General features: G+C 40.4%; 1 protein-coding gene across 8 annotated transcripts in view; it reads right to left on the reverse strand.

The window, feature by feature from the left end:
• Window positions 1–6,898: 6,898 nt before the first annotated feature.
• Window positions 6,899–21,383, reverse strand: part of LOC144306750 (uncharacterized) — a 188,522-nt gene continuing 174,037 nt past the window's right edge. For 7 of the 8 annotated variants that reach the window (XR_013373828.1, XM_077886302.1, XM_077886301.1 and 4 more), the window contains 3 exons: window positions 16,656–16,742; window positions 16,057–16,159; window positions 6,899–15,210 (listed from right to left, as the gene is read on the reverse strand). Coding sequence is in view for 7 of the 8 variants with exons in the window: in XM_077886302.1 (XP_077742428.1) it covers window positions 14,898–15,210; window positions 16,057–16,159; window positions 16,656–16,742 (503 nt within the window). In the remaining variant the exon portion in view is untranslated. The other variant, XM_077886307.1, reaches the window with a different exon arrangement.

Raw genomic sequence — 21,383 nt, forward strand, 5'->3', positions numbered from 1 at the left:
TAAATTAATTTTAACACTTTGGGGGAATTCTTGGTTTCTAAATGGTCCCATTTCTAAGTAATTTGGAAGTAGTACTTTTGGAATATTTTTCATCCCTTGTTTTACTGGAGTGAAAGAAATATACTGTATACTGAATACACAGAAGGGAAGAAGAAGGAGTCAAGTAGGCATTTTCTATGCACCTGATTTTCTACTTTTTCCTCCTGATAACAATAAAAATTCATCTAACTTTCTGGCCTTTATGGTTAAAGAAATAATACAACTGGAAAATCTGAGTACCATTGACCCTTGAACAGCACAGGGGTTGGAAGTAAAACTCACGCAAAAAACCGCATATAACTTTGACTCCACAAAAACTGAATTGTGTACTGTTGACTGGAAGCCTTACTAATAACAAAGTTGATTAATGCACATGTTGCGTATGTATTATGTTCTGCCTTCTTACAATTAAGTAAGCTAGAGAAAAGAAATTATTAAGCAAATCATAAGAAACAGAAAATACATTTACAATATACTGTACTGTATTTGGGGAAAAAAATCCACATATCCCTGCAGCTCAGTTCCCTCTTGGATTCTACAATGCTTTCAGGTACTTTATTGTATTCCTTATCAAATTCAAAGTAACTTCTTCCAAAAGTCTGTAATCTTTACTCTATCTTCCTTATTATCTCAATTATCACGTATGCTAGAGAGATTTTTAATTGCGCCTAATTATGTGATGGCTACATTAAACAACCTCATACTTACCTCTAAATAACTCAGTTAGTGTTACAGTCGCCCTGACATCACTGTCATCGGGACTTGTTTCAGATTTTCTAAATTAATACAGCGATACAATGATCCTGGCACTTTCATCTGTTTGTAATTCTCCACCTACCTATACTTCAGAAAGGAAAAAGAAAAACTAATATATTGCTTGATTTTATTGTTTAATTTGGCATGCACATAGAAGGTATCACAATCATCGATTACAGTGATCATTCTGGACTTTCCTTCTTTTAAACATATAAAGAAAAAACTCAGAGCACCTAGGTGGCTCAGTGGGTTAAGCATCGGACACTTGATTTTGGTGCAGGTCATGATCTTGGGTCATGAGATTGAGTTTCCCTTCAGCTCTGCACTGAGCATAAAGCCTGCTTGAGATTCTCTTTTGCTCACTCTCTCCTCCCTTCTACTCATACTCTCTAAAAAAATAAAAACAAATAACTCACTGAAGATTCTTGTCACCATCCCTGGAGTTGTTTGAACATCATATTTTTTGTGACTCTAGGACAAAATTTACAACTCAGTGTTGGCCCCAATTGGCTGCCCCAATCAGATTCAGCATCCTTGTGTCTAGGTAACTTGTAGGTGCAATTGCCTTGCCTTGGGTGCAACAAAGCCAACAGGGGTGGGCAGTGGGGGGAGGATTTCAAGAGCAAAGACCAAGTCTTGGGGCTTCAAAGCAATCTCTTCCTACCTCACCCCACCAGGTCCTTTCCCATTGGAGCCAATGCCTTTCACTGCACTAATCAATCCCTAACACAGACTAATTGTACTCTACTCTCTCCAGACACAGACTAAGAGAAGGTTTGAGAAAGGCCCATTAGAGCCTAGAAGGCCCAGTAGGTTTGCATGGCTGCAAAAAGGGTCTGAAGTTTCTCAGCTATACTTAGGTATCCTGTTTGGTTCAACTGCCATGTTCCAAGTACCAGGCAAAACATAGACAAAGTCTTACCTTGATGCTACATATAACCCAATATGGGTGAAATGCATTTACTAGATGATCTCAGCACTGATGAACTGTTGTGACAGAGGGGGAACTGTTACTATGAGAACAAACACCTTATGAATGGGAATACGTGAAGGGTGTAGCATAATTCTATACCATCGGTTTTTACGGTAGGCAAAGTCAAAAGAGGGAAAGTTTGGCATGGTCTGCAAATATTTTATACTTATGCTTTATCCAGTAGAAAGCCACAGGAGAATTTTGACAGAGGAATGAAATAATCAAGAAGAAATCAACTGAGTCTGGGGTTGGATAGACTGATTCAGGAACCAATGTTTAGAAGCCTACTATGTGTCAGGACTCAAGAGAGAGTTACATATATAAACATGAGCTAGATTGGTTCATGCCTTTCCATCACTTCCAGTCTGGTCACTAGAGGCAAAGGGATAAAGGAAAGGAGTCAGAAATGAACACAAAGTTTCCGGTTCAGACAAATGAGCGAGTTGTGGTGCTACTTACAGAAACAGAGCATAGAGGGAAGAAGATAAAAATGAGTGGAGTTTGGAACATCCTTTCTTGCCAAGTAGCTCAGGGTAAATATACAACAGATAGCTGGAGACTCAAACTGGAATTATCAATTTGGGAGTCATCAGTATCTGGTTATTTGATGAACCAGGAGTTGGCAAACGACAGCTGCAGGACCAAATCCAGACCCAAGCCTATTTCTGTATGGCCCTCAGGTACTACACTATCTTGTGCGAACACTGGGAGCCACAGAGGCTAAGGGTATCCCCCTCAAACCCAGTTCCTCCTGCATACAGGGCCTGCCTTTGACCAACGGCAACCCATCCTCCTCTACGCTTCTCTGTCCCCATCCCCTGTGTACCAGATGCTCCTACTGGCCCACCAGATCCCACCCAGTGGAACCAGAGAAAGCCTACAGCGGAAAGCAGGAGCCCCCAAGTGCAAAGGGCAGACAGGACCACAGAGGGGCAAGTGTTTCCCCTTTTGTCATATAAGTATCTTGGCCCTCACAAAACCTAAATCATTCACTATTTGGCCCTTAAAAAAATGTTTGCCAACCCATGTTTTAAACAGTATTGTGATATTGAAAATAATTAGCTTTTGCACGTGCTGCTGCTGGAATTCAAATCCGATTAATAAACCCAATCTCGGGCACCTGGATGGCTCAGTGGTTGAGCATCTATATGCCTTTGACTCAGGTCGTGATCCCGGGGTCCTAGGATGAGTCCTACATTGGGATCCCCGCAAGGATCCTGCCTCTCCCTCTGCCTATGTCTCTGCCTCTTTCTTTGTGTCTCTCATGAATAAATAAAATCTTAAACAAACAAACCTAATCTCAGTTTGTTCAGAAGTTTTAAACTAGAAATACTAGAAATGCAACTGAACACATGCATTAGAGTCCACAGTTCTTTACTTGATCTTCTTTTCCCTTTTAATCTGGAGAAAGGAAAAAAAAAAGCTAATTTGTCAGGATGACCAAATCCCTTGAAGATACTGTAAGAGAACTTGTTCTCAATTTCTCATACTTTGGGTTAAACTTCCTTCAGAGACTCATCAGTGCACACTTTGCTTTCCATTCAAGTGAGTTTTTAAACCCTGTGAGCCTATCAATGCACTTGTAAAAGAAAGAAATTGAGGCACTGTGTCTTTGGCAAAAGAACAACAAACAGCTCAAGAAGTTAAAAACCAACTGGTCGTGTCTCTGGTTATTTGGTTTCTACAGTCCCAGACACCCAGTATAGCCAGTAAACTGTTTTGGACATCAGAAGAACTAAGTCATGTGGACCAAGAAGTGAGAGAGTCCAAGAAGCATGTGGGAGGTAATTAAATGCTATTAGAGGCAAACAGAATCTAATTTGACCGAATAGCCAAGTGTGGTGTGGTCTTTTGAAAACATTTCCAAATACAGGAATCAAATTTGATCCTTTTTAGTCCTCCTTCTCTTTAGGATGCATGTTTATTCAAAGCACAGATGGGGAGGAAAATCAGAAAAAGACTTTGGTCAACCCACATAAAACAGCATATTTGAGTGTGGGCATGAAGGGAGATGAGTTTGGGACGGATTTTCATTTGTTTGATGTGTGAGATAGACTTGGGAAGTGGCAAGGCACCGGCTTTATTTAATCCCTCCTAAGGAGGAGCTTCAGAAGGCTATTAAAGAAAGCAAGCTCCCTTAGTAAGCACATACTTCTATGCTCTCACATCTTTGGTATTTTCCAGTATAATAAAAGTGGGGGATTTCCAGGACCAGTGTAACTAAGTCCTATGGACAGGAAGAAAAGTTACTAATGAACATAAACTGCCATCCACAAATTGAGCTTTTGTAGAGTTGGGGCATTTTCAAGACATTTTTGTTGGATGGCACCGTGCCTGTGTGTATCATATATATATTTCCAGTTGGTAAAGACCACGATGGAAATCAGCAGAGCACACTGCACTGGGAACAGGTTTCTTGCCCACAGCACTGATGACCAACCTCCCTACCTGATTCCATAGGTCTCCCCAGTCCCACAAGAAAACTGTTTTTCAGGAGATGCCCGTGTGCCTTGTCACTGGTATGCCTTGTCACTGCATGTCAGAAAAACCTAACTATAAACAGGTACTTAAATCTAAGTGTAAGCTTTGATGGCTACTTAATGCAAATTGAGCTTTTGAACCCAATGAGGTGTATTCCTTTGAAATGTTGGCATCAATCTGGAGCCCAATACAAATAAGAAACAACAGGGGCGGGGGGCGGGGTGGGGAGACTCTGGATGAGGAATCCTAATGGAGAGGAATTGCCCGCTGGTTGGTAACATTTCCATATGGACACAAAGCAGCAGAACAACAAAAGATCAAAGAGCGATCCACAGAAGAAGGGAGTGTTCGGTCTCATAATTGTGCATGTGTGTGAACATAGGGCCTTCTGTGAGGATAATAGCAGAAACATGTTTTTGCAAGTGAGGTTCAGTATACACCAACAAATGGGGGTGCCTGCCTGAACCTCAGTATGCAAAGATCTACTCTTCATTTGTAGAAGATGCTACTGATTAATGCTACTTCAAATTTGTAGTAACGCCTAACAGATGCTGCCTTTTTTTTTTTTAACATTATGAAGTTTAATAGCTTTATTCTAAAGCACAGAAAAGTGAATTAAGAAAACAGATCTTGGGGCACCTGGGTGGCTCTGTGGTTGAGCTTCTGCCTTTGGCTCAAGTCATGATCCTGGGGTCCTGGGATCGAGTCCCACATCAGGCTTCCTACGGGGAGCCTGCTTCTCCCTCAGTCTATGTCTCTGCCTCTCTGTGTGTGTCTCATGAATAAATAAATAAAATTTTTTTAAAAACCAGATTTTTTTCAAGGGAGACTGTTAATAGTGACCACTAATAGTATAGCCAACATCCACATTCACAAGAGTGACCTTTGCAGAGTTTCACAAGGGTGCGGATAAAACTTTAAGAGTATAAAGCCATAAGTCTTCACAAAGAGCCATTCTAAGAAAAAAGAAGATGATGAAGCTCATTGTTGCATTTACTGAAAACACAGAGAAATTCATTTATTATTTTGTCTAATTTTTGTGAATATCACTGTCGAGTGCAAACAAGAACATCCGGTGCTTGAGATTTGATGTTCCATGTCTAAATTTCACAGGATTCTCAGGAAAGAATTTCTTTCTAATCAAGCCCTACCAACCCATTTTGTGGCCAAGACTCGAGGCATAGGAATTTCACCTACCCTTACATTAAGTCAGAGCATTAGTGCCAGATACAAGATTTGTCTGTTTGTTTGTTTGTTTTTACTGTCTTTCAAAGGAACAATTTTGTTATTTAATAACCAGAGAATAGCTTTCTTTAGGCAGCACTAATTCAGGAAATCACTCTTTTTCCTGTTCAAAGAGGTTAGTAAACCCCCTTTGAGGAACAGCCGGCCTCATTCTACCTATACTGCATACACTCTGCTGGAACTGGAAAGTTCTAAACAAATGTAATATTTGGTGAGAACAATGGGCTGCTAACCATTATTAATACGTAAGAAGAAAGGTTAAATGAGGAATAGATGAAATCAGATAATGCAGAAGCAGCATTGGTACATCCCAAAAACTCACAATGTTAGTTCAAATTGCCATTTTTCAGGTAATTCAATGGCCTCCTTGGGAAAATAAACAGAAGGAGCTTCGAAGGAACCCTTTCTTGCATTGAGGTAACAAAATGACCGAGACAAAAAAAAAAAAAAAAAATGGCCAAGACACAACGTTCAACACCTAATTAGATGCTATTAGATTTAATGTTCGCAATTACTTGAGGTTTTATAGTCTCCCAGTGCTTTGCCGCCTTTCATCAATCCATCTTCACATTGCAGCTCCATTTTCAGATGAGCACGTTGAGGTGGGTAGGTTATGATTTGCCCTCCTGCAGCCGAGCCAGAATTCCAGTCCAAAAAAGCCAAGGAAGCTCCAAAGCAGAACCAATGCTTGGGCCCTGAGCTTTGGATTGGCCCTTCATTCTATAGCTGGGCTCATTGGATTGGATCGTTTTTTTAATGTGAGGGCACGCAACAATGTATCACTGGATAAAGGTATTTATCATGAATCGCCTTTTTGTCCTATTTTGTTTTGCTCTCACTACAAAGCCAAACCTAAGTAAACAGTTTCTCCCTTGTGATATTCCATATCTTCCCCTTCTCCCACCAATGTGCCCTCATTTGGGGACTTGCTATTTGCCTTAAGAATAATCTTTCCTTAGAGTCTGTAGAATGAATGTGGTTCAGTGTGTGTGTGTGTGTGTGTGTGTGTGTGTGTGTGTGGAGGGGGGACAAGTATGGTTAAGAATAGCATCAAATTATCAAATTCAGGAACTCTAAGCAATTTTATACACCTTAAAAATGTCATTTTAATTACCAGTTCAATAGGAAGTTTTAAGAAAGACAGTGAGAAATTGTGGGCTTTTCCACAGGTTTTTTTCTGGCTCACCTTCCAGCAGGCTGCTAGGCAGGGGAAATAAGGTGGGCGAGCAGCTCACCCCCAGCCCTGGGGTGCTGTATCCCAATATCCTCCTAGGGTCAGTGAGCAGCCATAGAGCTCATTCCATTTGTAAGCATGAGAAATAGAGTCCCCCAGGGGAAATACGCACTCTCCTTATGTTCAGCCCTGTACAGTGGTCTAGGTGAATCACAGTCGGGGAGAAGGAAAGGGATGCGTCTTGACACTTTATTTCCTCAGAGATACGGGAACGTCATTTCCAGGAGGTAGTACAAAGCCTTAAAACGGACCACTAATCTGATTCAGCCAGGGAGATGGGATGCTTTTAAGAGCTTGCCATTAAGTGCATCTGAATTCTATTGCAAAAGGCTTCTACAAAATTATAAAAAAAAAGAAAGAGAAAGAAAGAAAGAGAAAAAAGAAAAGAAAAGAAAGAAAAGAGAGAAAAGAAAAGAAAAGAAAGAAAAAGAAAGAAAGAAAGAGAAAGAAAGAAAGAAAGAAAGAAAGAAAGAAAGAAAGAAAGAAAGAAAGAAAGAAAGAAAGAAAGAAAGAAGAAAGAAAGAAGAAAGAAAGAAAGAAAAAAGAAATGCATTGATGTGGATCCCTTCCAAGTGCTCTACGAAATTCAGAACGTCCTCACCCAGCTCCTGCCCCTCCTCTCACTCCTTCCCTGCTCGGTCCTGTGTCCTCCCACCGCCCCAGAGCTGGGCCATGCTCTATGCCTTCCTGCCCATATGAACCACAGTTGCTTGAAAAGTGAAGCCAAAAGAAACAGCCAATAAAAACAGAAACAGCTGTAACAATTTTGCACAGCATGATCTTGATTTCCTTGGGTTTTGTATTTTTGCCTTTTTCTGCTTGCTCCTTCTCTCTTTCTCTCTCCAGCTCCGTTTTTCATAATACAACACCTTCTGTGTTAGGGCCCAAAACGGTGCAAGAAATACTTTCCCCTCCTGCAAACCCCTGTAACTCAGAAAGAAGGCTGCAGTCCATTTTGAGTCACCAGCTCACCAACAAGCAGAACCAAGGGGAGGTTGAAACAAGGGGAATGAGTGAAGAATCGCCACCACCGAAGACAGGTGCAGAGATGCTTTGTTCAAAACCAGAAGTAACAGACCCAGCTTCAGATCTGCTCCTCCTTTGGCTCCTGTGTCAACGGGTGTCCCCGCTGCTAGCAGAGTCCACAAAGTCCATGCTTTGCATTTCAGCTCGGTGTGTTTGTACTTGCCTCTCCAAGCAAAACCTGTCCCGACGTCTCCACTGGACTGGTATTTACAGTAGGCCCGATTTCACATCCGCTTCCTCAAACCCAGCCATGCAAAGGGAGCCTGTAAGTGCACAAAGCTACTGGGGGAATATTAGTGGTTTCAGAAACGAAAGGGAAACAGAACTACTCAGTGTACTTAGCTGATAGAACCTAACAGGTTGTGACCAGCACCTCTCTTTTTGGTCTGTGCAGGCTCACGACCCCGGGAGTGTGTGCCTTCCTCGGATCGCCTGCACAACCAAACACAACATCCATCAGCCCCCTGCCAGCAGGTGCTGAGTCCCACACCCATGGGTGGCCAAGATGCCTGTAGTGGCTGGCACTGACCTCTAATGGTTCTAAAAGCCTCCTCTTTATTTCTTTAAGGGGCTGGCTGGTATATGTTGTTTTGTTTCCCTCCAGCTGCTTCCTTTCTTTCCCCGTGTTCTGGAACAAGCCCCAGTCTGAAGCGGATCTGGATCTGGGCTAAGCACAATGGCGAGCTGGTTGAAATAAGCCTTCTTTCATGGTGGCACAGCCCTGTTTTTCAGATGGTGTGAAGCAGATCTGTAGTTTATTATTAATAATAGCACATGCGTGACACCACATCTTCAAAGGGCCGTGCAAACATTAATTCTTTTGTGATGTGAAAAAAAAAAAAAAAGCAGCAGTGTCTTTTTAAAGTGAATCTCCCAGTCTTCTGGAGAGGGGTGAAAAAACACTGTTCCAGCTTAAGATGAATGAATCAAACCCTGGAGGTCCGGGATCTGGGTCCAATTGAGAAACACTTTGAAAAAAAAAAAAAAAATCAGAGTTTTATCTGAGCTCTAGCTTGTTCCAAATTCGACCCTCTTTCACACTCACATGGAAGTCTTTCGAAGACAAGCTGTGGTTATCTTTGTTCCGGGAGTAAAATAAACAGAATAAAAGGGAGAAAAACAGAGCAGAATAAATGTGTGTTTTCTACGATGTTGAAATGTGATCTGAGGTCTCTAGAAGAAAGAATTATTCTCACCACCGTGACAAAGCTTATCCTTCAATTTCATTTAATAAGTGATTTCTTTGTCAGAGTCATAATCTTCTGCTAAAAAGCAACAATTAATATCCCATTTTGCAAAAACACAGGGAGAATCCAGAAGTCTCATCTTCCACTGGACTTCCCAAAAAGCTTCACCCCCGCCCCCCAGTATTTTATAAATACAGCATTTGAAAACATATATTTTTTTGGCATTTTGGTACTTATAAAAGGTAAACATTATATATATATGTGTCATATATATACAAGTATATATATTATGTGCATATATATACATATATGCTACAAGGCATAATTATAAAGTGAAAAGTAATAGAACTGCTACCTCACTTAGAGACTAGAGTATCACCAATGGCGGCCGTGTGTTTCTTCTTTCTACCTCTTGCCTTCCTGAGAGTGGCCATCAGGGTCCTGAATTCCGTGATGAGTCTCTGAGGCAGGCTGACTGTATTAATATGCCCCATTAATGTCCTTCTAGGGCCTTTGTCTGATAGTATCATCATCCCCTCCCATTTCAGTGCTAGGCTTGGTAATATGACATGTGTTTGCCAATAGGAGGTAAGCAAAGGAGATGCAAGCAGAGCTTTGGAAGCATGTGCATATTGCTGTCTGCCCTTGCACAAGCAATTATTGTGCTTGCTTATTCTTTCTTTCTGGGCCTTGTCATGAGAATATGGCCATATTAGCCAGCTGGATGGTGATAGGCATGTAAAGCAGAGCTATGCCGCACTAGGTCACGGACATCCTAGATCAGTCAACAGCCAAGCCAAGAGCATGTGCCAGCCAAGATTACCAGAACCACGCAGCCAACCTGTGGCTCCCATGGAAGCATGAGGAAGCCCAGCTAAAGTCAGTCAAGCATGGGCAAGATCAGATGAACAGAACAGACTGTGAGCTATATAAATATTACATGCCTCTTTAAGTCACTGAGTTTTGTGCTGGTTGTTTGTAGTGTTTTTTTGGCAACAGATGCTTTATACAATTCCCTTCCTCTTTTTGAAAAAGTTACAGATGCATACAGCATTGATAAGTATATTGCTCGGCCCTGTCATTTTATCTCTTTTTTCATTTTTTTTCCACAATTTTACCACAGTATATATTTTCCTTTGTGATGTGTTTTTCACCTATCATTCTAATTCTTACTTTCATTAATGTAGTCTATGTATAGTGAGGTGCTCTTATTATGTAAGCACGCCACAGTCTACACAGCACAATCATGTAGTTTCATACTTTCACACACTCATCTACTCTCTTGGGAAATTAGATCAATTATCATTATCCTCCTTTTGTAAGTGAGGAAAGTAGGGCTCAAAGTGGTTAAATGACTTGCCCAAGGTCACAAAGTTAGTAATTTGCTAGAGACAGAGTCTAATACAATACCAACTCTTTCCCCAAAGTCTTGTCCCATTTCTAAAATAATTAACCTTTCTTTTCCCAAATATTCATCCATCCAACAACTGAAATTAATTTCTGTATAACTACTACATGACTACTGCACAATGAGTCTTTCTAAAAATACAAAAAATGAACATCACAGGGATCCTGCCACTAAAATCCTACATTTCTGAGTTTTTTAGCTGTTATCAGCTGTCTCCATTTACTCACTTTACACTCACAGCTATGTCTACTCACACTAAGTTTACCAATAACATACAGTTCATATAGTAAATGTAGTTCAGGCCTCATCTTTTATTTTAAGATTTTATTTATTTATTCATGAAAGACACAAAGAGAGGTAGAAACATAGGCAGAGGGAGAAACAGGCTTCCTCTGAGGAGCCTGATACAGGACTTGATCCCAGGACCTCAAGATCATGACTTGAGCCAAAGACAGATGCTTAACCACTGAGCCACCCAGATGTCCCCAGGCCTCATCTTATTTGAACATTGTCAAACCATTCCATATTGTAACCCTTCTCTCTTTGTAATACTATCTCCCTTTAATTACCATGTTCCTACACTGTCCTGATTTTCTTCCTACCTCTCTGTTTAATTTAACAATTTAAATTACTGTTCTCTTATCCTCCACTAACTGGTCTTTGCATACTGAGAATACCCTAACCCTGCCTGCCAGAACCAGATCTTTCTTTAAAGATCCAAAAGAAATATCATCTTCTTGGTGAATTTGTACGTACTTCCCCAGGCAAATGGAAATTTTGCCTATGTTCTGCAAAACTTTATTCTGAGCTCTTTCACAGCACTGTCCACATTCCACTTTATATTAATCATCTAGTTGACTTGAGATATCAAGTTTTACCAGCTGAACTGAATTCCTTTGAGGTTCAGTCCTGGTGTATCTTATCTTGGCCTTCTATATTTTCATTTTTGGCCAAAGGCTTTTATAAATGTTGTCTCTTCTACCTGGAAGACTTTCTCTTTCCCCTGGTTAATTCCCAAATATCTTTCTCAGCAAAAGTCACTTCTTCAACGAAGCCTCCCCTGACCCTGACATGAGTTCAGGCCCCCTTGTTATGTGTCTGCTTTTTCCTCTTGACACTTGTCACAATTGCAGTGTGACACTCAACTGTGAAAATAATTTCATTTCTGTTTATTCTATTAAAATTTAAGCCCTGAGATCACAATGGCCAGGGGTGTACTCTTTACTGATGTATGTTCTTCACATGCAGTAGCCCTTCATTAGATGTTTGTTGAGTGACATAATTTTATTATCGCAGAGTGAAATCTCAATGAGTTTTTAGGTGCTATCTCACAGATGAATTGCAATTGACTAAAATCAATGAGTTATTTTTTCCCCCACCCAAACTCTAGTGCCTGAGTATTAGGTGGATCTGAAGGCAGAACTGTAAATACATTTGCTCTAAAGACCTCCCTCTTGAAACTACTTCTTAGTATACAATTATGATGCTTTTCCATAGAAGTTCAGCTTGCTAGCTATATTATCCTGATCATGGCTAATATTTGAAGGTGAGTCTATATCAAACACCCTTACACTGCACATAAAAACCTAATCTTTTAAGGACCAAAAGAAATGGCACTGCCATGATAAATGTTTTTACCTAATTTCTCTAAACAAAAGTACTTTCTTCTCCCTCCACGTATCCCAATTTCATTCTTGCCATTTTAATCTCACTGACCACATTCTGGCTTATATTATTGTTAGTTGTTTGGACAACACTAATTCTCACTACTCATGTTCAGTTCCTTCCAGGCAACAAGGGCTTACATCTGCTGCACTGAAATTACTAATTATTGAATATCTCTACCATGCCAGAAAGTGGTATTTTTAAATACATCAACTTCTTTCTTTTTGAGGTAAATATTACAACAATAAGCACTTCAGAGATGAGGAAACTGAATCTCAGAGAAGTGGGTTTACTTTATACTCCTCATCTAGCATGGGATGATGCTCATAGCATACATTAAATGAGTGATTGTCAAACTAAAGTATAAAATTGATGTTGATGGCAATTTACATGGGGATTCCACTCTCCCAGAGACTATGATATTATTATCTTGGATTAGATGCTGACTGGACTAAATCTGAACTGCTATTCCAGATGAAAGTTCCCTGATGCATTATTAATTCTCTCTTTCAAAGAGAGTATGCATTCTAAGTTGCTTCAGGCAAATAGAGACAGGACAGATGTGTTATTTGGAAAAACACTGGTGCAGGAAACAAAAGTATGCAAATTATGCCTCTTCTGTATACTTCAAGACCCATTTTTAAACTGGCAAACTTCTTCAAGGTGACATACTGACATTTTGAAATAATTTCTCTCATTAGACTACACTGACTATAATTCAGGCTTTTTAACGGAAGACTGAGGAGATGAAAACAGTATTCTATAAGTGTAGAGTGATTGTTTCTACTGAGGATTTTTTTTCTCAAACAAATCTAGAAAAACACACAGTGAGATAGAGCAGATAATGAGGAGTGTAAGTGATTCCAACAGGGAACTTGCACAACAAATCTATATTTTTCTTTTTGAGAAAACCACAAAATTCAGCTTGGGGTCATGTTTTATATGGAGGTTTGCACAATCTTTGCAAAAGTAAAGTATTTTCTTTTTCTTTTCTTTGTTTTTTAAAGATTTATTTTAGAGAGAGAGAGAGATCATGAGTGTGGGGAGGGGCAGAGGGAGAGAGATTCTTAAGCAGACTCTGTGCTGAGTGTAGAGCCTGATGCAAGGCTTGATCTCATAATCCTGAGATCATGACCTGAGCCAAAACCAAGAGTTTGATGCTTAACCAACTGTGCCATCCAGGTACCCCACATGTTTAGTCTTAATGAATGTTTTCTCCTCATTTGTACCTATAAAACTCAGCTGAATGACTTTCTTATTTACTTTTATTTTTGTTTTTATTTTTTTTTTAAAGAGGGAGAGGGACGTAGGGAGAGGGGCACAGGGAGAGGGACATAGGGAGAGGCAGAAAGAGAAATGTTAAGCAGGTCCATACCCAGTGCAGAGCCAGACATGGGGATGGATCTCATGACCCTGAAATCACTACCTGAGCCAAAAGCAAGAGTCGGACACTTAACCAACTGAGCCACCCAGGCGTCCCAAAAGTATAGGATTTTCTAATCTAATTTCTTTTCATAGGTAAGAAAATTTAGGCCTAGAGAAGATAAATTTCTCAAATCAAAGGGCAGTTACATTAGAACTCAGATTAGACTTGGAGTCAAGTTGCTGCATCTCTGCCACCCTATCCTGCTCTTGCAAACAAGTATCCATGATACATAACTTCCATGTAGGATTCCGGACATGACCACCCAGGCTTATGGGGGCAGCTTATGTCCTCACTGTCCTGTGCGGTGTTTTCTCTCTTGCCTGGGAGTCTCCATTCACTTGTCAAGACAAAGTTCCATCCATGCAGCGGGCACTATTTACCATTTGTGCATCTCAAAGTGCTGGGCCAATAAACCCTACCCTCCATTGAGTCTTGACTAGAAAGAATCTGTAACATAGCACACACCATGACACAGTAGACAGGGTTTCGCAGGGACTTTAGAATCTGAGAGCATAGCTGCCAGTCCTATGTCCATCCATACTATTTATCTAAGTGCCACCCTTTCTGAACTTTGGCTTCCTCACCTTTAAATGGGAGACATAATAGCTATAGTACATTGTTGTGATGGGGACCAAGTGAGATAACATATGAATTGTATTCATCATATGGAAGATGGTGAGTAATTCATAGTAGTTTGCTACTGCCATCCTTAAATTTTGGTTACAAGTTCCCACTAGGTTTTCTGAGTTGTTTTCATTGGCTATTCTTGCTATTTCATTGGCTATACCCAGGGGCACATGAGTGGCTCAGTTGGTTGGGCGTCTGACTCTGATTCTAGCTCAGGTTATGCTCTCAGGGTCATGGGATTGAGCCCCACATTGGGCTTCATATTCAGCAAGGAGTCTGGTTGTCCCTCTCCCTTTGCTCCTACTTTCAGCTCGCATGCATGTATTCTCTCTAAAATAAATAAAATCTTTTCCTTTTTAAATATTTTATTTATTTATTTGAGAGAGAGAGAGAGAGAGAGCATAAGCAGGGGGAGGAGCAGAGGGAGCAGAGCAGGAAGTCTGATGCAGGGCTTGATCCCAGGACTCCTGGATCATGACCTGAGCCAAAGGCAAATGCTTAACTGACTGAGCCATCCAGATGCCCCTAAGTAATAAAATCTTTGAAGAAAAAGAGAGAGAGGAAGAGAGAATGGGAGAGGGAGAGGGAGGGATGGAGGGAGGGAGAGAGAGAGAGAGAGAGAGAGAGAGAGTGCAAATATATCCTTTCTAGAACATGAAGAAACAATCTACTGGGAACATATTAGGAACAATATATTCCTAATAAATCATCTTCATACAGGCAGGATGACTGGAATGGACAAGGGATGTTAGGAGAAGTAGAAAAACATTCTTTCTATAAACAACTTTCCACCCTCAGACATTCTGTTTTTCTTTTTCCTTTCCTCTAGTTCAGTAGGCTAGATCCAGTTCACCTACAACTATAAACTTGAGATGATGCGTAGGAGTCTCCACCCCTGTAATAGTCAGGATTCTCCAGAGAAACAGAAGTAATAAGAGCCTGATTTGTCTAAAATAACCCAGTTCCTCCTCCATATTGAGCACCCTGTGGTGCTGACTGCAAGCCAAGTTGCAAGAGAGCTGCATAAAGAGCAACAGCCACAGTCTGAGGTTGAGATCAACGGACTTCACAACAACGCAGGAGTGTCTGTAGGTTCCTTCTTGGTTATCAGTCAGATTAAGTAATTCTTCTCCACATGTGTCCCTATTTGGAAGATAAGAATTAATTACTAAGTTCCAAAACAAATTATCACAGCATCCAAGTTAACCAACACACAAACATCAAGCCTTATGGGTACAAAGAAAAAAGTCCTTTTGCAGGTGCAAAATAGAGAGAAGTCCACCAGACCACACCCATTTTTTATTTTATTGAAGAGTAGACATACAATACTGAAGTAGATTCAAGTGTATGATATAGGGATTTGATATCTAGATACATTATGAAATGAACAAGACCACGCCCACTTCTGACAAGAGTCAATTGCAAGTCTGGGGATCTGTAAGACTGCTGTTGGGTTCCATAATCAGCTAGAAGGTCTTTGGTTACACTCTGGCCTAGGGTAATGCTGAAAGCTATTTTACTGATTGTTATGATTATCACAGCTGAGAGATACAGATTAAAATCAGCCAAGGGAAAGGGGATATGGAGCAGAGTTGAAGAAAGTATGAAATGTGGTGCTTCTGGCTCTCCTACCCCCAGGGAGTCATGATCCACTTTACCTTTCCAGTGCTGATGTGTGACAATGTGCATAGAGTGTTTCCAAGCAGCAGAGCTCACACAAGCCTCCGTGTGTAGAGATTTAACTGGGGCCCTACCACCTAGGCATCACTGACTGTCCAGACGGCTGACTCAGTCTCCAGCGCCTCCAGCTCATGTATGATGCAAACCCCACTGTAAATCATACTGCTGGTGTGGCCCAAAGCTTTCACTCCAAACTGCATTGTCACCATCTGGCTAGCCAAAGGCCTCCAGGTAAACAGAAGCACTTTTCTCAACGTCAACTTTTGACAACTATTCTCAGACAAAACATTCTAAGGGCTTAGAGATTACCTCCCAGGAAACAAGGTCAGAGGCCAGGCTCCTCTCTGGAGAGGGCTGCGTTCACTCCACAGCTGGAGAGCTGGTTTTGCCTGAGGATGCTCCCCTGTTGTAACTTCACAAAAAAAAAAAATCGTAAGTGTGCTTAGCTATGAAACAAACATTTCTTAAGCATTTATTTTGTTCTGGTCTTCTCTGAAATATTTTCCCAACATCGTCTCCACTCATCCTCACTCCAGCCCTACACGATGGGCAAGATTTGAAGGGCATTTTAGAAATGGAACTGAGGACTGCCTCAAATTGCAGAGTCAGTGAGCTGTGGTGATGTAATAAACAGGAGATACGTGAGTCCAGAGGTACAATGAAGAGACTGTAAGAATTCATGCTAGGCCTCACCATACTGCAAATGTACAGGCTTTCTTTCCATAGGAAGTAGAGGTCCATGGGTACATGACCAGGCAAAGAAGGCAAAAGGCCACTGGATGAAAACTGTCCAGGACTGTTCCATTCTGTTCCACCATATATGTGAATTCAGACTGCCACAAAACACAACTCTTTTAGCTATACATTTAACAGAAATGAATATAAGACAGGAGGACATGAAGACTTACCATGAGCCCATGGTGTCTTGATCAAAGAAGGCTTTGTTGTTGACAACAGTATTTCGAATGGTCTTTTTGTCTGGCATCCCAGAGACGCTGTGGGGGACATTGCACAGTGATAAGCTTCTGGGTGAGGGGAAGGCATGCCTTTCTTTATAAAACAGGGTAAGGGCAATTCTGAAAGGGGAGGTGGGAAGACTGGTGTTTGAGTCTTCAGATATAAATGCCTTGTAGGAGAGAAACATTTTAAAAAGAGAACACGGGGAAGTGGGCAGTCTGAAAATGGTTTTCCTTAAAATACTCCATATGAGCGTGTCCTTATAAACCTCCACATACCCCAGGGGCTTTGGTTTGTATTGACAAGTCTGAATGATCTCATTTCATTAATCTTAAAATTTGAGGGTAAAGCTTCCATTAACTTGCTGTATGACCAATGGTGTTGATATTTAATAAATAAATTAGGATGGGAGCCCTGGAAATGGACTGAATGTGTGAGGAATTTCATATGAAATCCAGCTGGAGAGTCTGACCATACAAAGGGAGAGGAGAGTCTTAATATTTCTGAGGAATGGTGATGGAAGAGATGTGGTCCCAATGGCGCTATGAGAGACAGCCATGCCCCAACCCAGGATGGGGCTAATGGTGTAGTCTACCATTAGGCAGCAGGATGAAGGAGTGCTTCTATCCATGGCCATTCTTCCATGACAGAGTGAGATCTCCAATGTGGCCAGTAGTTTCCAAAAGATGGTGCCCAGGACAGCGATACCAATGGCACAGCTGTGGAGGACCAACACAGGGCCATTCTAAGCAGCGAAAGCTGCTCTTAGTGGATAAATGTGTGCAGGCCCCCTCTTAGACCTATTTCTGAGTAGAAAATTCTTGGAAAAGGAGGAAAGGAGCTCGAGTTCCATCGAAAAAGCAAAATGGTGAGCATGAGTGATGGAATGACTATTTGGGTCTAGAGTCATATTTTATGACCATTTTATACCTCCTCATCTGTCAGGTGGGTGGTCTTGGAAACATCAGTTACAACTTGATTTTAAAGAAATATTAAATACAGATGTTCTCCCATTTTACTGCCTGTAAATTTTACAAACAGGTAATTGTAGAATTTAATATGTAAAACTGCCTTACTCAGAGGATTATTTTATAATGATTAGAAACTAAATGATCTTTAAAGAAATTTTGCCAAAACACTGTCAGCACTCCATTGTATCTATAGTCTACAAATACTCCAGTTGTCTGTTTTTAATAGAATCAAAAAGGCAACAAGTCCACACTAATATAATGAGTTGAAGTGAAAAGTTTAGCTAATTACTCTGTTGTACAATTCCTATAAAAACAAAGAAAAATATTATAGGTTTGTGGATAGGGGGGCATTTGCTTTCGTTTTATCCCACAGGACTGGCAAAGCTTTTTTTTTTTTTTTTTTTTTTTTTGGCAAAGCTCTTTGACTGTTGGGTTTTGTGTCCCTATTGTCTGTACCACATCATAGATCATAGTCCTTTAAATCTGGGGCTTGTATGTTCCAGGAGATGCACATTGGGCCCTCTCCTGGCACTGGTGTATGATATAACTTTTCAAACATCTCCAACTTTTTGTTTAGAGAGGGAGGCGCACTCCCCACTTACAGAATGGGAAGCTTCCCTGTCACAGGGAACCCCAGCATCAGCAGGTACTGTTCAAATAAAGCTGAAAAGAAAGCCAAAAAGAGGATTGACTCTCAGCACTCTCCTCAGAGGAAGAGGTGCATGTTCGGCTTTCTTGTTATTGGCATATAATTAATACCTGGCCATGGCACATTTATAGTAACACGCAGAAGGGCATGGTGGAGGAGGGTGAGAGCTCAGGCCTTGTGGTCACGGGTGAAGGCACAAGGGAGGGAGGCTAGATGTGCTTCGGACTCTACTTGGGAGAATTTCCCTTTGTTTCCAATTCATGGCCGCCTTTAGTCATGACATAGCATAAATAGAAGACGGAGCTTTAAAGAAATAAATAAAGAAGGCAGGATGGTTTTGTTTCTGCAAATGCCTTGAACAAAGCATGTGTTTCTGTTTAATACTGGATAAGCTCCAATTGATGTCTAGATCCTTGTCAAAATGTTTACTTTTCTGTGGGATTTTTTTTTCCAGTGGGGCATTATGAAGCCATGGCTACAGCGCTGGACTTCAAAGTTGCAGCCAGCCTCCCGCAAAAACTATTGTTGGACCTGCTTCCCCATCTCCATTCAAATTCAATCTTACTTTCAAAAAAAAAAATCATCTGGGGCTTGCAAAAGATCAATCTCGGTACAGAACCAGAAGAAACTGATGAAGAGTTGAAGGAAATTCACCAAAGCAACCTACTAAGATAATAAATATTGAAAACACAAAATGTTTGCTTTCGTTGGGATACTCTGCATGATATTTTTGTGTCATGTGAAACAACAAAAATAACGTGTTTTATTTTTAAGCAGTTGTGAATGACTGCCTTGAGTATGCACAACCCCTACAGAGGGAAGATTGAAAATTTAAAAAAAAAACAAAAAGCAAAAAACAAACAAACAAAAAAAAACCTGTCGCCCTATGCTACCTTGGTTATTTTATTCAGCTCCACAGGCCTATAGAAGGTAAAATACATAAACCATGAATTATAAACATGTCAAGACAATAAATGAACAAACCTGAACAGTTTTATCTTACATTTTAGAAAACTCAACCTTTCATAAAACCCACACATTATGATGTGAGAGATGATAGAACAATTAAACAAAGGAGGGGGGAAATGAGCCTGTAGATAACAGTTATTTAATTATGAAGATAAAAGAATTTTGTAAAAAGCAGAGAAAACTAGAGTCTCTGAGAGTCACTGTAAAAGGATCTAATTTCTCCCTTTCCAATCTTCGAAATCCTTTAGATCAATTTCTTTCGACTTCTGGGTAAAATACCCACTTTTCCATTCCCCAGCAGAACGCTGAAATTGGATCCCAAAGTTCTGGGCTGTGGTCTTGCCCCTCTCCCTTCTTTTGACTTGAGGTTTATGAGTTAGTGTTTGATGCTTTCAAAATCATCCCCAAAGGTAGTGGCTTAAAACAACAATCGACTATTAATTTCTGATTCTGAGGGTTGTCTGGCTGGTTCTACCCCCTTGGCTGTCTTGCTGGAGCTGTAGATGGAGGCTGACCTCATCCACATATCTGAGGCCTCAGCCCAGCCCAGAAGAGGCCCATCCAGAAGACACCCAGTAGCACAGATTCCCAGCAGGAGGAAATAGAAAGACGATTGCACAAGCACCCGTCAAGCTTCTGTTTGTACCCCATTTGCTATTGTTCCATTAGCCAAAAACAATATGAGTTAGAGCAGGTGTAGACAACATAAGGGAGTAGATACAGGGACATATGAACCGTCTGAGGAGGATTAGTGTAACAATCTGTCACTCTAGGCTAGGCAGGTCACCTGTCTGAGATTCATTTTCTTCACCTCTGACTTGGAAAAAAAATGTAATAATTTGCACTACTTGAAAAAAAACTGTTTGGAGCATTAAATGAGAAAATATAAATGGAAACTTCTGAAAAATGAAGAGAACTCTATAATTGCAAAATATTTTTGATAGAGAAATCTGTATTGTTCTAGGGAGTCACCTCCCCTCCCCCACTAAGCATGTTTTTAAGTTTTTACATATGCTCCAATCACTTCTAAATAAATTCACTTCAATACAAGATAATTTAAACCTTTTTTTTTTTTTTTGGTACAGTAAAACAAAATCACTACTTTAAAAAAAAAAAAGATTTTATTCTTAAATGATTTCTATACCCAATGTGGGGCTCAAGCTCACAACCCCAAGATCAAGAGTTGCACACTGTATCGACTGAGCCAGCTGAGTGCCCCCAAATCACTACTTTTTTTTTTAACAGAATGTTTAACGTTGAATTCAGTCACCAGAGTTATCCTCAGCAGAAAATCTGATGTCATGTAATTTAATGTTTACAGAACTAAGACTTTGTCCACACCATGCCAAAATATCTGGTCAATTTGACAAAGTTGGTTGTTATAAGACATCTGGATATTTCATCTACCTAACACTAATGATTATGAACCTCTACTGATCAATTGGACTGTTTTATTTCGTTTTGTTTTTTTATAGGGTGCTACAGCTGCCTGCTTAATAGCTTTCATTATTCTAGAATATGCTCTGAGATTAAAATGTCTTTTACTGAGAAAAGGGATTTTTATCTGCCACACCCAATGAATCTCTTCTAGATTAAATTTCCTCTAGCAAAATGAATGAATTATACTTAGAACAAACAAGAGACTAAATAAAACAAACAGTATTCTGAGTTAGAGCTGTCCTAGAAAGGTGGGGTTTTTCTCTTCCTCTTCCTCTCCTATATTTAAATCCTATGAAATGAGAGCTTGCTTGAAGCATCATAGTAATATTCCATTAGCATAATCACCTTAAATGAATAAGAAATGAGCCATAATAGCAATGCTGATTAGTCCCAACTAGAGTTTAGAACTCTCATTTCATAATTTGGTCCCCAAGTTCAAGAGAGAAATAAGAGGTTTGACATGATTTTTATATTTGGGGTTTTAATTTTTTTTAACTTTTACTTACCCAGATGTCACTAATTTTAATTTATTCATGCCCACTATCTCTAGGAAGTTGAAGCTGTATAGAATAAGCTTTGTGTGGAGTGCATGGGTGGTTCAGTTGGTGAAGCGTTTGCCTTGGCCTCAGGTCATGATCTCGGGGTCCTGG

Source organism: Canis aureus, chromosome 37, assembly GCF_053574225.1.
Source record: "Canis aureus isolate CA01 chromosome 37, VMU_Caureus_v.1.0, whole genome shotgun sequence".
NCBI lineage: Eukaryota > Metazoa > Chordata > Mammalia > Carnivora > Canidae > Canis > Canis aureus.